We start from the raw sequence: 11,973 nt of genomic DNA, 5'->3' as shown, positions 1-11,973 counted from the left end.
ACTTTGCAGGGTCAGGGAGGTGATGGTGGCACTGGGGGTCAGTGCTGCAGGGGGACAGAGGGACCCTCCTGTCCTCAGAGAGAGGGGACATGGCTGGCAGTGAGGGGCTGAACATGGGGTGAGGGGCTACGAGCAGCTGCCAGAGCCACGGTGCCCATGGGGTCATGGTGCCCATGGGGTTATGGTACCCACAGTTCTTGGGGACACCAAAAGGGGAAAATCACCACTGGGCATGAAGTCACAAGGACATGGCCATGAGCCTGAGCTGGCAGCAGGCAGATGGGGGGTGAACCACGCACCTGATCCCTTCCAGGACCTGGCCCTGGTTTCTGGCTGGGGATGATGTCTATGGGAAGCTCTGTGCTTGGCCTGGCTCTTGCATCCCTGTCAGGATCAGGAAGCAGGAGGTGCTGGGGCTCCATTTCTGGATGGAAAAGCCCCAGGACAGCCAATTTGGGGCTGGAGCAGTGCCACATGGACACCTGTGGTAGCCTTGTGTGCCCCATTACCTCTCTGGGCACGAGGGGGAGTTAATGGGGACAACCTTGCTGCAGCTGCCACTCACTGGATAACCATGAGTGGGGACATCCATGAGCACCCAGCAACTTGGGAAAGGACAAAAGCCATCTGCACCCCCAGACAGCTTCCCCAGGGCTGGGACGTGATTGTGGGGCTGACAAGGGGCAGGGCAGCCTGCCAGGCCTCGTTAGCATCACTGCTGACAGACGTGCCATGCCCTGGAGAGCGGCTGCTGCCAGAGCCGCTCACATCTCCAATTCCAGCCACGCTTGACAGGCAGCACCAGGATATTAAACCCGCCTTGAGCATCCCCTGGGGGATCCATGGGTGGGGGTTTGGGGGTGTGGTGGTGTGGGAGTGGGGGATCTGTCCCATCCCTGCTGCCACCCACGGGGTCCCCCCTCTCGCCACCGCAGTCTGCGGCAGCATGGACATCCGCCACGACGTGTCCCAGCTGCGGAAGCTGGAGAACTGCTCCATCATCGAGGGCAACCTGCAGATCCTGCTGATGTTCACCACGGGCGCCGAGGACTTCCGTGGGCTCAGCTTCCCCCGGCTGCTGATGGTCACGGAGTACCTGCTCCTGTTCCGCGTCTACGGGCTGGAGAGCCTGCGGGATCTCTTCCCCAACCTCTCGGTCATCCGCGGCACCAACCTCTTCTTCAGCTACGCCTTGGTCATCTTCGAGATGCCGCACCTGCGGGACGTGGGGCTGCACAGCCTGGGCCACATCCTGCGCGGCTCGGTGCGCATCGAGCGCAACCAGGAGCTCTGCCACCTCTCCACCATCGACTGGGGGCTGCTGCTGCCCGACGGCGGGGACAGCACCTACATCGTGGGCAATAAGTTGGCTGAAGAGTGTGCTGATGTCTGCCCGGGCATCCTGGATGTGGAGAAGCCATGCGTGCAGACCAGTGTTAATGGACAGCTGGATTATCGCTGCTGGACCTCCAGCTACTGCCAGAAAGGTGGGTGGCACTGCCACGGGGTCTGGTTGTGCTGATTTTCTGGGATTGTGTTGGTTTGTGGGGTAAACTGGGAGGGTGCTGGTGGTGTGGTTGTGGCTCCTCTGCTGCCGGGAGTGTGCTGTGCAGGCAGCACGGTGGGGTAACCAGATCCGTGCTGTATCATCCTCCGAGGCGAGGCCAGCTCCTTGCTGCTGTGTTTTCCCAGCGCTGAGGTAAATACAGGCCCCTCCTGAGCTCGTTTTCTGTAAACAGGAGAGCTGGTAATGAAATATGTACTATAAACACAGATCCTTATCTGGGCTGCAAGCTCAGCTCTGGGCCTGGCCTGGCTGCACTGGGCAGAGGGGGTTCAGCATGGGCTGAGCCCCACCTTGTCCATCTGTCTGTCCTGCTGTCCCTCCATGCAGCCCCTCATCCACCCATCAGCCCACCTGCCCGGCCAGCCTCACTCATCACATGGCTCTCTGTCCATCCATTCCTCCATCCCTCTGGGCACCCTTCCATCAGTGCTGCCATGCCTTCATCCATTCCTCCATCAACCCATCCCTACCTCCCTGTATCTCTGTATCCTTCCCTTGCTCCCTCCATTCTTGCATCCTCACATCCCAGCATCCCTCCTTCTGTCCCTTCATCCTTCCTTCTGTCCTTGCATCACATTCTTCCCTTCATCCCACCATCCATCCCTTCATCCCTTCATCATATTCCTCCCTGCATCCCACCATCCCTCCCTCTGTCCCTGCATTCCTCCATCACCATCCTTCCCTCCCTGCATTCATCCATCACTACATCCATTCCCACGTCCCTCCCTCCCTCCCTCCCTTCATCCCCACATTCCTCCTTAACTAAATCCATCTCCACATCCCTCCCTGCACCCCTTCATTCTTCCCTCCAACTCTGCATTCCTCCATCACCAAATCCATCCCCACATCCCCACATTCTTCCCTATATCACTTCATCCCACCATCCCTTCCTCCCTCTATCCCTGCATTCCTCCATCACAAAATCCATCCCTCCCTGCATCCCTTCATCCCACCATCCATCGCTCCATCCATCCATCCATCCATCCATCCATCCATCCATCCATCCATCCATCCATCATCCATCCATCCATCCATCCATCCATCCATCCATCCATCCATCCATCCATCCCTCCCTCCCTCCATCTCTCCACGCAACCCTGACTCCTGTTTTCCCCCATCCCTAGAGGATGCCACCAGCCCCCCAACCCCTTCCCCCTCTCTCCTCTCCCCCCATCCCCAATCCCTGCAGCCCATTCCCCATGCCCACATGCCCATCTCCCCTCTCAGTGTGCCCATGCGGGGCGGGCTCAGCGTGCACGGCAGCGGGCGAGTGCTGCCACCCCGAGTGCCTGGGGGGCTGCGGCCGCCCCCACGACCGCCGGGCCTGCGTCGCCTGCCGCCACTTCCACTTCAACGGGCACTGCCTGCCCTCATGCCCGCCCCGCACCTACGAGTACGAGGGCTGGCGCTGCGTCACGGCCGAGTACTGCGCCAGCCTGCGCAAGGTCTCCCATGACCCCCGCGACGCCTCCAAGTTCGTCATCCACCAGCGGCAGTGCCTGTCCGAGTGTCCCTCGGGCTACACCAGGAACGAGAGCAGGTGGGGGTGTCCCCGGTGCCCTGGCATGGGCAGGGTGGTGGCACGCTGGATGGTTCATGTCCTGTCCCGTCCCTATCGCCCTGCCCGCAGCATGTTCTGCCACAAGTGCGAGGGGCTGTGTCCCAAGGAGTGCAAGGTGGGCACCAAGACCATCGACTCGATGCAGGCGGCGCAGGAGCTGGGGGGCTGCACCCTCATCGAGGGCAACCTCATCCTCAACATCCGCCGGGGCTGTGAGTGCCAGAGCTGGCCCTGCCAGACCCACCCCGGGTGGGAGATGCTGGGGAGGGCAGGGGGTGTACTGCCTTGCAGGGTGAGTTAATGGGGAGGTGCTCCTCTCCCTGAGCTCACACAGTGTGTCATTCCCAGATAACCTGGCCTCGGAGCTGCAGAGCAGTCTGGGGCTCATTGAGACCATCACGGGCTTCCTGAAGATCAAACACTCCTTCGCCCTCGTCTCCTTGTCCTTCTTCAAGAACCTAAAACTGATCCGTGGTGACTCCATGGTGGATGGGTGAGGATGGTGTGGGTTTGGGGGGTAACTGTGGCCCTGAAGGTGCCCTTGCCCACTGCCTCCACCCATATCTCCTCCGCCAGGAATTACACCCTGTACGTCCTGGACAACCAGAACCTGCAGCAGCTCTGGGACTGGAGCCACCACATCCTCTCCATCCCCGTGGGCAAGATGTACTTTGCATTCAACCCCAAGCTGTGCCTGGCTGAGATCTATCGCATGGAGGAGGTGACGGGCACCAAGGGCCGGCAGAACAAGGCGGAGATCAACCCCCGCACCAATGGGGACAGGGCGTCCTGTGAGTACGGGGATGGGGACAAGCAGCAGTGCCACGAGCCTCTGCCTGAGCCCTGCCTCCTCCCCACAGGCAAGACCCAGACCCTGCGCTTCATCTCCAATGTCACCGAGTCCGACCGCATCTTCCTCAAGTGGGAGCGGTACCGGCCCCCCGAGTACCGGGACCTCCTCAGCTTCATCGTCTACTACAAGGAGTCGTAAGTGCTCCTCTTGTCCCCGTGGTGGAGCGCTTGGGAATGCCCTTGTGGTGTCCTCTGTCCCTGCTGGACCCTCCCTGATGCCCGGTGTGGGACAGACCCTTCCAGAACGTGTCGGAGTACGTGGGGCAGGACGCCTGCGGGGCCCAGAGCTGGAATGTGCTGGACGTGGATCTGCCACTGAGCAGCGAGCAGGAGCCAGGGGTGACGCTGCTCAACCTCCGTCCCTGGACCCAGTACGCCATCTTCGTGCGCGCCATCACCCTCACCACGGCCGAGGAAGGGCGCAACTACGGGGCCCAGAGCGAGGTGGTTTACATCCGCACCATGCCGGCGGGTAAGGGGCTGGCACGGGGCTGGCGATGCCCATAGTGGGCACCCCCAACCCCTACAGGAAAAACTGACCACCCCTGTGTCATCCCAGCCCCGACGGTGCCCCGGGATGTCATCTCCATGTCCAACTCTTCCTCCCACATCGTGGTGCGTTGGAAGCCGCCCACGCAACGCAACGGCAACATCATCTACTACCTGGTGCTGTGGCAGCAGCTGGCCGAGGACATGGAGCTCTACATCAACGACTACTGCCACAAAGGTGAGGCCAGGCTGGCCAGGGGCAGCACAGCAGCCGAGGACACTGGCAGAACGAGGGTGGTGCCACTGAACCAGGCTCTGCCAGCCCTGCCCGTTGCTGCCCACAGGCCTGAAGCTGCCCACCAGCAGCGCAGACACGCGTTTCGGGTTTGGGGACGGCCCCGAGGGGGAGCAGGATGCGGAGGAGAGGTGCTGCCCCTGCCGCCCCACTGACGGGCAGCTGCGCATGGAGGGCGAGGCCGAGTCCTTCCAGAAGAAGTTTGAGAACTTCCTCCACAATTCCATCACCATCCCCAGGTGCCATCTGGGGGGGTTCCCTGCTTTGGGGGGCTCCCTGAAGCTGGGTGCGTGGGTTTGCCTGGGTGGGGGGTGTCCAGTGGCTGCTCCTGGCAGACCCTTTAACTGATTTCCCGCTGTCTCAGGCCACCCTGGAAGGTGACATCCATCAATAAGAACCCACAGAGGTGAGCTGGGGGTTCTCCCCTCCCCTGACCAATTTTGGGGGACAACCTCAGGGCTTCAACTCCCCACCACATCCTGTCCCTGCAGGACCCCAAAGCAGCGCAGGGACGTGGTGGCCGTCACACCTGCAGCCAACACCTCCTCAGCAGAGCCGCTGGCCCCGAGCCGCCCCAGAGGCGAGCCCAAGCCTGACTTCCAGATCTTTGAGGACAAGGTGGTGCGAGACCGGGCGGTGCTGTCGCGGCTGCGCCACTTCACCGAGTACCGCATTGACATCCACGCCTGCAACCACGCCGCGCACACCGTGGGCTGCAGCGCCGCCACCTTCGTCTTCGCCAGGACCATGCCCGAGCGTGCGTGCCCAGCCCTGGCCATGCTGGGGTGTTGTTGAGATGGGGTTGGGGTCCAGGGAGTTCCCCCAGCAGCTGATTCCTTCTGTGCCTCTCTGCAGTGCAAGCTGACAACATTCCTGGCAACGTCACATGGGAGCCGGCTGGTAAGAACAGTGTCCTGCTGCGCTGGGAGGAGCCCAGGAACCCCAACGGGCTCATCCTCAAGTATGAGATCAAGTACAGCCGGGAGACTGAGGTAAGAACTCCCTGTGGCATCCCCTGCCCAGCCCTGCCAGGTCTGGTTATAGGGGCACAGCACCCACGCCATGACATGCCACGCCTCACCATGACATGCCGTGCCGTGCCATCCCATCCCATCCCATCCCATCCCATCCCATCCCATCCCATCCCATCCCATCCCATCCCATCCCATCCCATCCCATCCCATCCCATCCCCATCCCCATCTCCATCTCCATCTCCATCTCCACCATCTCCATCATCTCCATCATCTCCATCATCTCCATCCCATCCCATCCCATCCCATCCCATCCCATCCCATCCCATCCCATCCCATCCCATCCCATCTCATCCCATCCCATCCCATCCCATCCCATCCCATCCCATCCCATCCCATCCCATCCCATCCCATCCCTCTCCCAAGCCTTACACATGGCTGGGGGGGCGATCAATCCCCTTTGCCACCCCCCTGTTGTCCCCTCCAGGAGGTCACCACCGTTGTCTGCGTCTCACGCCACCGCTACTCCAAGTATGGGGGTGTCCACCTGGCTCTGCTCCAGCCAGGGAATTACTCAGCCAAGGTCAGGGCCACCTCGCTGGCTGGCAACGGCTCCTGGACAGGGCTGGTCAAGTTTTACATCCTGGGGCCAGGTACCTGCAGGGGACAGGGGGACATCAGCAGGGACCTTGGCGGGCAGGGAGGGAGCAGCTGTGGGGTCGGGGAGCTGGGGCTCACTGGGGAATTGGGCTGTGCTGCTGGGATGGATGTGTGGGGTCAGGGGATGCTGCTGGAGGTGGGAGTTGTTGTTGCTGGACTGGGAAGCTGAGGGGTTGAGGGATGATCCTGGCCTGAGACACTGCAGCATCACAGAGTCACAGAATTGTTTGGGTTGGGAAAGGCCTCCAAGTCCAAATGTTCCCTCAGCACTGCCAAGGCTGTCTCTAACTGGTGTCCCCAAGTGCCACATCCACACCTCTGTTAAATCCCCTCAGGGACAAAAACTTCACCAGTGCCCTGGGCAGCCTGCTCCGATTCTTTCCAGTTTTCCCCCACATCCAATCTGAATCTCCCCTGGCACAACCTGAGGCCACTTCCTCTGCTCCTGTCCCTGTTCCCTGGGAGCAGAGCCTGACCCTCCTGGTTGTCCCCTCCTGTCAGGAGTTGTGCAGAGCCACAAGGTCCCCCCTGAGCCTCCTTTTCTCCAGGATGAGCCCTCCCACCCCCTCAGGTGCTCCTGGTGCTCCAGACCCCTCCCCAGTTCTGATCCTTCTCTGGTCACATTCCAGCCCCTCTTTCTCGTCATGTGGGGTCCAAAACTGTCCCCAGGATTTGAGGTCCCTCAGCAGTGCCCAGCACTCACTTTCTTCTCAGCTCTCCCTTGGGTACTAATGGATTTATAAAAACATTTTTTATTGTCTCTTATGGCAGATTCAGTTCTAGTTGGGTTTTGGCCCTTCTAATTTTCATTCTTGTCCTGAGCTCCCTCAGATCCTCCTGAACTTCCTACCCCCTCTTCCAAAGATCAGAGCCTCTCCTTTCTCCCTGAGTTCCAGCCAAAACCCTCTGCTCAGCCAGGCTGGTCTTCTTCCCATCCTTCATCCAAGGATGCTGCTGGGTTGAGGAACTTGGGAGATTGGGGAGTTGGACACTGGGACAAAAGGGTTGAGGGATGTTCTGGGGCAGGGATCAGAGGGTGCTGCTGGTCTGGGGAGTTGGAGGCTCCCCCTCTCCATCCTGGTGGTGGGACGGGTGTCCCATGTGAGCTGGGGACCCTGATCCATGGGCACCTGCTCCCGGCAGCCGAGGAAGAGTCCAGCAGCTTCTACGTGCTGCTCACCGTCACGCCCGTGGTGCTCATGGTGCTCATCTCCTGCCTGGCCGTCTTTGTCTTCTTCTACAACAAGAAGAGGTAACGACCCCCCTGCCCTCCCGGGGCTGGGCTGGGGTGGGGTCTGGCCAAACCAGGCCTGGGCAGGGCTGGGGGGAGGCAGCAGCTCCGAGCACTGCCCACCCCTGGCAGGAACCACGATGGGTACCCCAGCGGGACGCTCTACGCCTCCGTCAACCCCGAGTACTTCAGCGCCTCGGACAGTACGTGGGGACATGGGGACAGGCAGGGGCCACCCCAAAGGGCCACCGAGCCCTTTCTGTGCTGGGGTCACGCTGAAGGGGATGGGGATGGGATGGGGTGAGATTGGGATGGGATGGAGTATGTGGAGGGGAGGGGATGGAGATAGAGATGAGGGGAATGGAGGTGGGAATAGAGGTGGGGATGTGAATGGGATGGAATGAGAATGGGATGAAGATCAAGATGGGGATGGGGATAGGATGGAGGTGGGAATGGGAGGAGAATGGTGATGGAATGAAGATGATGGGATGGAGGTGGGAATGGGAATGGGAATGGGAATGGGAATGGCAGGGGGACAAGCATGGAGGAGGATGGTGATGGGATGGAGATGGGAATGAGAATTGGATGAAGATCAAGATGGGAATGGAGGTAGGAATGGTAATGGGATGAGGATGGGGACAGGGAGGATGGTGATGTGATGGAATGGAGATGATGGATGGAGATGAAGGGGAATGGAATGGGAATGGGAATGGAATGGGATGGAATGGAATGGAATGGGAATGGCAGGGGGATGGGGACAGGGAGGAGGTCATGGAATGGAAATTATGGGATGGAAATGGAATGAAATGACAGGTAGTGGACAGGAGAGGATGGTGTTGGAAAGAGATGGGAATGAGAATGGGATGAAGATCAAGATGGGAATGGAGGTGGGAATGGTAATGGGATGGGGACAGGGAGGATGGTGATGGTGATGGAATGGAGATGATGGGATGGAGATGAAGAGCGAAATGGGAAATAGAATGGCAGGGGGATGGGGACAGAGAGGAGGATGGTGATGGAATGGGAATGGGAATGAGAATGGGATGAAAATCAAGATGGGAATGGGGACAGGGAGGAAGATGGTGGTGGGGTGGAGATGATGGGATGGAGGTGGGAATGGAAATGGGAAAGGGAATGGCAGGGGGATGGGGACAGGGAGGAGGATGGTGATGATCTGGAGATGGGAATGAGAAAGGGGAGGATGAGGATGGAGACAAGGATGAGAATGGGATGGAGATGGGAATGGGGACAGGGACTAGGATGGTGATGACATGGAGATGAGGATGGGGATGAGATGGGGTCAGTCACAGCGATGGGGACGGGGCGATCCCCACTCCCCCCACAGTGTACATGCCTGATGAGTGGGAGGTGTCCCGGGAGAAGATCACAGTGATCCGGGAGCTGGGACAGGGCTCCTTTGGGATGGTGTATGAGGGGGTGGCGCTGGGGCTGGTCACGGAGGGAGAGGAGACCAAGGTGGCCCTGAAGACAGTCAACGAGCTGGCCACCATGCGGGAGCGCATCGAGTTCCTCAACGAGGCCTCCGTCATGAAAGCCTTCAAGTGCCACCACGTGGTAGGTGGGCAGCTGAGGGGGAGGGAGGGCACACAGAGGGTCTGGCCACTGACACGCCAGCCCTCTTTGTCTCTGCAGGTCCGTCTGCTTGGCGTGGTATCCCAGGGCCAGCCAGCTTTGGTCATCATGGAGCTGATGACACGTGGTGACCTGAAGAGCTACCTGCGCTCACTCAGGCCCGAAGCCGAGGTGAGGAGCTGGTTGGATGCCAGGACAATGATGAAGGACACTCACCCTGTATCCAGGGGGGTCCTGGCGTGCCCCTGCTCCATCCCTGAGTGTGTGCACGGTGCAGAACAACCCCGGGCTGCCTCCACCGTCGCTGAAGGACATGATCCAGATGGCGGGGGAGATCGCTGATGGCATGGCCTACCTCAGCGCCAACAAGTTCGTGCACCGGGACCTGGCTGCCCGCAACTGCATGGTGTCCGAGGACTTCACCGTCAAGATTGGAGGTGGGTGTTGGAAATGGGCAGAAAATTCTCAAATTTTGTGTCCAGTTCTGGGCCCCTCAATTTGGGAAGGGTGTTGGGATGCTTGAGTGAGACCAGAAGAGGCAATGAGGCTGGAGAGGGGCTGGGAACACAACACTGTGAGGAACCACTGAGGGAGCTGGGGGTGTTTAGCCTGGAGAAAAGACTCAGGGGTGACCTCATGACTCTCTTCAACTTCTTGAAAAATGGTTGTAGTCAGGTGGGGTTGGTGTCTTCCTCCAGGAACTGACAGAACCAGAGGACACAGCCTTAAACTTCACCAAGGATTGGATATCAGGAAAAAGTTTCTCACATAAAGAGTGATAAAGTTCTGGAATGGCTGCCCAGGGAGGTGGTGGAGTCCCCATCCCTGAATGTGTTTAAAGCAAACCTGGATGTGGCACTGGGTGCCAGGGTTTAGTTGAGATGTTGGGGCTGGGTTGGACTCAATGATCTTGAAGGTCTCTTCCAACCCAGTGATTCTATGAATTCTGTGAGAAGACTCACATTGTATGTATCTCTATACAAATCTTGAGATAAGATAAAATAGTAACCTAGAAATACCATGGAATAAGACAGATATTGTTGAGAGAAATATTGAACTAGAAACAAGTTTCAAAAGATAGCCTTACAAAAAAGACTAGATACTTTAGAGAAATAAAATTATGAAAGATGCATTGTAGCAGGACCCACAAAGAGTAATTTTAGATGATTAGCTGTAAGGCATTTACAGCATGGTGTACCTAAATCTGATAGGCCATGAAACACTTAGAGTGTATTGTAATTAAGAAATCATTAGCTTCTGATTGTGATGGCATGAATTATAACATCTGTATTGTCTCACCCAAAATAGAATCAAAGTTTTTAAAACACCTCTCAGTTGCCCCATCTCTGGGTCAGCAAAGGGCAACAGTGGGTGGGCAGTGGCGGTGCCAGCCCTGTCTCCTTCCTCCTCCTCTTCCTCCTCCGCCAGATTTCGGCATGACCCGGGATATCTATGAGACGGATTATTACCGCAAGGGGGGCAAGGGGCTGCTCCCCGTGCGCTGGATGTCCCCCGAGGCGCTCAAGGACGGCATCTTCAACACCCAGTCCGACGTCTGGTGGGTGCTGGGGTGGTGGGCACAGCCGGGGGGGATTTGGGGACCCCCAGGCTGAGCAGAGGTGCTCCGGGCAGGTCCTTCGGGGTGGTGCTGTGGGAGATCGCCACGCTGGCCGAGCAGCCCTACCAGGGCATGTCCAACGAGCAGGTGCTGCGCTTTGTCATGGACAACGGCGTCCTGGAGCGGCCTGAGAACTGCCCCGACGAGCTGTGAGTGCTGGGCACAGCCCCATCCTGCTGTGCAGGGCAAATCCTGCTCTCTGCCGTGCTGGGGGGGGCTGTGGGAGCCCCTCAAAGCCAGCGGGTGCCCCCTCTCTCCGCAGCCACGAGCTGATGTGCCTGTGCTGGCAGCAGAACCCCCGCCAGCGCCCCTCCTTCGTCCAGCTCCTGGAGCGCATCAAGGACCACATGGCGCCTGCTTTCCGCACCCTCTCCTTCTTCTACAGCGCCGAGAACGGCCATCACGGCTCGGGGGAGCCCTCCAGCACCGAGATAGATCCGTGCCCCGAGGAGGATGAGCTCCCTGCATCCCCCCTGCCCGCACGCAGGGACCGCAGCCCAGGGCAGCTCCCCAACGGGACAGCCCCGCTCTGAGCCCGGGCTGTCCTCGGGCCCCGCTGGACTCTGCATCCCAAACCCTTCTCCAGCCACCCCCCGCTTGCTGGGACCCCCCCCTGCATTATTTATTGCTTCCAAGGGCCCAGCCGAGGCGTGGGTGCCTTGGGAGGAGGGTGGCAGCAAGTCAAGGATGCTCCGTGGGATGCATTTCCCCCTGAAAATAAATTGGGGGTGCTCCGAGTCGGGGGGAGGGAGTGGGGGGCTGCTTATTGTGAGGAGAACACCCATTTTTCCTTTTTTTTTGGGGGGGGGGGTGGGATAATGTGGGTATGGGAATGGGTAGCAGGGTTTGATATTTGGGGTCCCCCATCAATCTGCTCCCCAGGTCAGCAACCCCTGTGATCCCCACGCCTTTCCTAAGTGGGGAAACTGAGTCACGGGACTCAGACAAGCCTGGGGTTGCCCTGATGTCTCTTCCCAGAGGCCATGCTGGCCCACGGGAGGGGCATCACTGCCTAATGTGAGCTCGAATAAAGGGGATGAAGCTCAGCTGCGGCATTGCCTGGTTTGGGGGGGTCGCAGAGGGGGCGGAACAAGGGGCTTCCCACTCCCCACCGCCCCCCCAGCCCTATCTGCGT

General features: G+C 59.2%; 1 protein-coding gene across 1 annotated transcript; it reads left to right on the top strand.

The window, feature by feature from the left end:
• Positions 1 to 901: 901 nt before the first annotated feature.
• On the top strand, positions 902 to 11,541 carry INSRR (insulin receptor related receptor). The gene is made up of 21 exons (XM_064732699.1): positions 902 to 1,487; positions 2,795 to 3,107; positions 3,198 to 3,340; positions 3,477 to 3,621; positions 3,705 to 3,919; positions 3,989 to 4,115; positions 4,214 to 4,452; positions 4,540 to 4,707; positions 4,814 to 5,003; positions 5,129 to 5,170; positions 5,256 to 5,521; positions 5,620 to 5,756; positions 6,224 to 6,389; positions 7,540 to 7,648; positions 7,760 to 7,830; positions 8,973 to 9,202; positions 9,281 to 9,391; positions 9,498 to 9,657; positions 10,649 to 10,778; positions 10,853 to 10,987; positions 11,101 to 11,541. The coding sequence occupies exons 1-21, from the start codon at positions 947 to 949 to the stop codon at positions 11,369 to 11,371; spliced, it is 3,909 nt and encodes a 1,302-aa protein (XP_064588769.1). The 5' UTR covers positions 902 to 946; the 3' UTR covers positions 11,372 to 11,541.
• The last annotated feature ends 432 nt before the right edge of the window (positions 11,542 to 11,973 follow it).

This window comes from Zonotrichia leucophrys, chromosome 25 (genome assembly GCF_028769735.1).
Source record: "Zonotrichia leucophrys gambelii isolate GWCS_2022_RI chromosome 25, RI_Zleu_2.0, whole genome shotgun sequence".
Classification (NCBI taxonomy): domain Eukaryota; kingdom Metazoa; phylum Chordata; class Aves; order Passeriformes; family Passerellidae; genus Zonotrichia; species Zonotrichia leucophrys.
This window is presented reverse-complemented; position numbering and strand designations above follow the sequence as displayed.

Excerpts from the sequence above, each read along its gene's own strand:
- INSRR (XM_064732699.1), top strand. The coding sequence starts at position 947 with ATGGACATCCGCCACGACGTGTCCCAGCTGCGGAAGCTGGAGAACTGC. Across the intron at positions 4,453-4,539 it reads CATCCGCACCATGCCGGCGG|CCCCGACGGTGCCCCGGGAT; the intron begins GTAAGGGGCTGG and ends GTGTCATCCCAG. Across the intron at positions 10,988-11,100 it reads GAGAACTGCCCCGACGAGCT|CCACGAGCTGATGTGCCTGT; the intron begins GTGAGTGCTGGG and ends CTCTCTCCGCAG.